Source organism: Sphaeramia orbicularis, chromosome 15 (assembly GCF_902148855.1).
Source record: "Sphaeramia orbicularis chromosome 15, fSphaOr1.1, whole genome shotgun sequence".
NCBI classification, from domain to species: domain Eukaryota; kingdom Metazoa; phylum Chordata; class Actinopteri; order Kurtiformes; family Apogonidae; genus Sphaeramia; species Sphaeramia orbicularis.
Window position 1 is genome coordinate 12,832,914 of NC_043971.1, and position 4,407 is coordinate 12,837,320.

At 46.0% G+C, this 4,407-nt stretch overlaps 1 protein-coding gene across 2 annotated transcripts; it reads left to right on the forward strand.

Moving 5' to 3' along the window:
• Positions 1 to 417: 417 nt before the first annotated feature.
• zfp36l2 (zinc finger protein 36, C3H type-like 2) lies at positions 418 to 4,156 on the forward strand. Of its 2 annotated transcripts, XM_030156112.1 has the most exons (3): positions 418 to 765; positions 925 to 2,162; positions 2,202 to 4,156. In XM_030156112.1, the coding sequence occupies exons 1-2, from the start codon at positions 676 to 678 to the stop codon at positions 2,155 to 2,157; spliced, it is 1,323 nt and encodes a 440-aa protein (XP_030011972.1). In that variant the 5' UTR covers positions 418 to 675; the 3' UTR covers positions 2,158 to 2,162; positions 2,202 to 4,156. The 2 variants fall into 2 exon arrangements, with proteins under 2 accessions (XP_030011972.1, XP_030011971.1); XM_030156111.1 differs by having other exon boundaries at positions 925 to 4,156.
• The last annotated feature ends 251 nt before the right edge of the window (positions 4,157 to 4,407 follow it).

A 4,407-nucleotide genomic window follows, 5' to 3' on the forward strand; every position in this document is an offset into this window, starting at 1 on the left:
ATCCCCCCCTCCTCTCTCTGTCTCTCTCTCTCCTTAAATCCAGGTTCACACTAGGACTCAGGTGTGAATGTGAAAGTTTGGAGAACACTACTTCCCCTTTTCTCAGCAAGAGTCAAACCCAAGAAGCAAAACCAACTTCCACAAAATTGGTTCTGTGATTAAAAGAAAAAAGTTTTGGAGGGTTGTGTGGAGGATTGGTGGGGGGAGTGGGGGTGTAGAGGAGAGGGTGGGGGGCAGGGGTTGGATTTCAAGGCGTGGTGTTAGAGAATAGGCGGCCAACCGGTGAATGGAAGTTTTTTTTGTTTTTTTTTTTTTTTTTCAGAGAGGAGGGGAGGGAGGCGGCTCCTTGCAAAACTTTGCACCGACTTCAGCTCGCCCCTCCCCGGCCACCGCCAGGCATTTATTTATACCCACGCAAAAAGGCTGGAGCGCACAGTGAAGCACTCTGGTTCAGCGCTTCTAGAGGGGAGGAAACTAAACCACCTACAAAACTCAACAATACAAGCTTATCCCCCTCTTTTCTTTTCCTTCTACGGATTTTAACTGCAACTTAAACTTCTGGAGCAACTTTTTCCCAACTTTTTTTTTTTTCTTTTTCTTCCACAAACCAAACAAAACCAGTCGTGGCACAAACTACCGCGCGTCGCATTCAAGGATCCTCCTGCTCGGTCCTCCATGAAAGAGGGAGTGCGGCAGCAAATTTGGGGAAAAGAGATGTCAGCGACCGTCTTGTCTGCTTTCTACGACATGGACATGCTTTACAAGGTAAAAGTTAGGCAATCGGTTGCAGACTTTTCTTTTAATAGAATGAAAATGCTGCAACAAGTTGTCCAGTTGCATCCAAACATACATGTGCTCTGAATAATCCCATTTAGATCATGTGTGCATTTACTAATTCTGTCCTTTTTTTTTCCTTCTTTGCAGCAAGATAAAAGCATGAACATAAACGCCATCCACATAAACAGCATGCTGGACAAGAAAGCGGTAGGAGCTCCGGTGACAAATCCGGGCTCCGGTGGTTCCTTCACTCCAGGATTTTTCCGCAGAAACTCGACCAGCAACGTGGAGGCGATGAACAACGGCAACAAGTACTCGATGGGCTCCTACAGCAGTCTGAAAGAGAACACACCGAGCAGTAACAGCAGCAGCAGCAGCTCCAGTGCCACAGCCCTCATGAATAAGGAGAACAAGTTCCGCGACCGCGCCTACAGCGAGAACGAGCGGGGCGTGCTGCAGCAGAAGCCCGGCTCACAGATCAACTCCACCCGCTACAAGACGGAGCTGTGCCGGCCCTTCGAGGAGAACGGGTCGTGCAAATACGGGGAGAAATGTCAGTTCGCACACGGTTACCACGAGTTGAGGAGCTTGTCCCGTCACCCTAAGTATAAAACAGAGCCGTGCCGTACTTTCCACACCATCGGTTTCTGCCCGTACGGCCCCCGGTGTCACTTTATCCACAACGCCGACGAGCGCCGGCCCGCTCCGACCGCTAACGCCAACGTGCAGCCCGGAGAGCCCCGGTCGGCTCGGGAGCTGTGCGGCTACGGCCAGAGGGACGTCCTTCCGCCCCAGCAGCAGCAGCAGCAGCTCGGCTACACCCAGAGGGACAGACCAAAGCTTCACCACAGCCTCAGCTTCTCCGGCTTCTCCACCCACCACGGCCTGGAGTCTCCCCTGCTCGACAGCCCCACTTCCCGGACCCCGCCGCCGCCGAACACCGCCTCCTCCTCCTGCACCTCCGCCTCCAGCTTCTACGAGGAGGTGCTGTCCCCTAACTCGGTGTCGTGCATTAACAGTGCCTTCTCCTTTCCCGGACAGGACTTAAAGGCCTTACTGGCCCCCCTGGCCGTGCACACATCCAGCGGCGGCTACGCCAACAACCACTCCAGCGGTGCCTACTACATGCAGGGGGGCAGCACCGTGTGTCCGCCCTCCCCTCCCACCTACAACATGAGCCACTTGCAGGCGCTGCGCCGCCTCAGCGAGTCGCCGGTGTTCGAGCCTCCTCCCAGCCCGCCAGACTCGCTCTCTGACCGGGAGAGTTATGCGAGCGGGTCCCTCAGCTCTTCCGGGAGTCTCAGCGGCTCCGAGTCCCCGAGTCTGGACGCTGGAAGACGGTTGCCAATCTTCAGCAGGCTGTCGATTTCAGATGACTAAACATGTTTTTTTTTTTTTTTTTTTTTTTTTTTTTTTTTGCTTTTTTTTTTTTTTTTCACATGGATTTACGGACTGGGGATGGATAGGGGGTGCATGGAGGACTGTTGTCTGGAAGGAGGGGGTTCAGATGTGTGACTGTCTTCAACCAGAGGAATCCCGGTTCAACTTCAAACGCCCCCCCCCCCCCACACACACCCTTTGGACCCCTCCTGCATTTCAGCCTTAAACACCTTGCTGAAGTGCCTTTGAGCAAGACTTTGAATCTCCAGGGGTGCTGACCCTGCTCTGACCTCCCTGGAGGGGGGCAAGAGAAGAGAATTTCCCCACAGGGATCAATAAGCATCATACAGTTTAAAGTGTCCTTGACCTGGCATTAGTCTAGTATTGTTTTTTTTTTTTTCTTTTGTATGTAATATAGCTGTATTAAAAACTTAGATAGCAAAACAGAAGGCATTCCATCAGTGCCTTGCCCAAGGGCTCTACGGCAGCCCCTCTCCTTTTGCTCTATCAGGCAAGCCACACTTTTCCTGGGATTAGATGTGTAACATGACTTGACAAGAAGAAGAGACTGTAAGCGGTTTCAGATTTCCTCCCATCCTGCCAAGAATATGCCTTGACTCAAAGTAACATTTTTTTTCTTTATCAAAGTGTGTTTTTCTTTTTTTTTCTTCTTCTTCTTCTTCTTCCTTCTTCTTCTCCTGAAAGCTTCAACTTCCATTCCAGTTCTGTCTTCTCCCAGCGCCACCCAGTGGTTCGTTTGGTTAGTCTAGTTTGTTGCTTGGTTAAAAAGCACTCTTGAGTTGGGTTTGTTTGGGGAAATCACTGCTGATGGTTGAATATATATTTTTTTAGCTGTTTTTGAGTGATTTACATAGCAGTGCATAACTGGCTATGGACTATTTAACTTATTTATTATCTTGTGAAAAAAAAGTATAGGCTACATTGGTAATTTGTGTCCATACTGTATTTATCAAGTATGATGAAGCAATAGATCTATATTCTTTTATGTTTAAATTATGATCGCCATTATTAATCTGCATAAAGTGGAGTGTATGTTCTTTTCACAGTAATATATATATTTTGTTTTTTTCTCCTTTTTTGTAACTTCACTTGGTTATTTTTATTGTAAATGAGTAAAAAAAATCTTAATTTAAGAGAACGTATGTGATATTTATTTCATTAATTTTGTTTCCTTGTTTACGTTTTATTAAAAAAAAGTTTGCGTGATTGCTGTTTGCTCCTGAGGTTGTGTCAGTGCTGTAGAAGGCTTTTTTGTTTTGTTTTGTTTTGTTTTTTTTCTCGGAGGATCCCTATTTAGATGTTTCTGTAGAATGTATAAACGATGTGGTTGTACAGACCGTCCAAACCGTACTTCTTTTGTTTATCTAGATCAGACTTCAGTGACAAAGAACCCAAGTCAATAAATTAACCAAAAAGTATTTTTGTTTTCTCTGTTTGCACGAGGTCACACTGTGATTCCAGCCACGTGCTAAAGAATGTAGCAATCCCTTGTGCCCCAGTATTATTGCGTAGTGCCTAATGGGGTTCACCATCTTGACATGCCTTAAAATTAACCAAATAAAGTATTTTTCCTACATGGCATCTTTTATACACAGGTTGAACTGAATGTAGTGTTGGTTTCTGAAATGATAACTATTTTTTTAAGGTTGTTACCACTCAGACACTCTGACAACAACAACCATAACCTTTCTAAATCCCCATTCCTCTTATTTTTTGATTTCCTTTTTGCTCTGTTCTTTCTTTTTTTTTTTTTTTAATATTGAAATCTAGTCTGAGTCTTGAGAGTTCGCTGGCGAGGGAAGTGGTTGAACACATTTGGTTTGTACATAGTAGGTACAGGGGGATGCGCACTATGTACTTTTGACTACTTTATCAGAAGTAAAGCTTTTTGAATGTAACAAAAAAAAAAAACGGACAAAAAGACAACGAGAGTTGTAATATTTTTTTGGGGAGTCAGTTCACTACAAATTGAGTGTGAGACTGTTAACTTTGTACTGTACATTTTTTGTAGTTCTCCCAATAAAAATCATTTGGAAAAAAAGCTTCCGATTTTGAACGGCTGTGATTTGTCTGTGGAACGTGGGTACAGGTGCGATGCCGCCGCCGAGTCTGAACACATCAAACATGAGGCGCTGTTGTTCTAAACCAGGGGTAGACAACCTGTGGCTCCAGGGCCACATGTGGCTCATGGGCCCTTTTCCAGTGGCTCAGTATAACTTTGTCAAAAAC

What these genes read in the sequence shown, in the direction of transcription:
- zfp36l2 (XM_030156111.1), top strand. Translation starts at nt 676, where the DNA reads ATGAAAGAGGGAGTGCGGCAGCAAATTTGGGGAAAAGAGATGTCAGCG. An exon ending in ACATGGACATGCTTTACAAG is followed by an intron (nt 766 to 924) that starts GTAAAAGTTAGG and finishes CCTTCTTTGCAG; the next exon opens with CAAGATAAAAGCATGAACAT.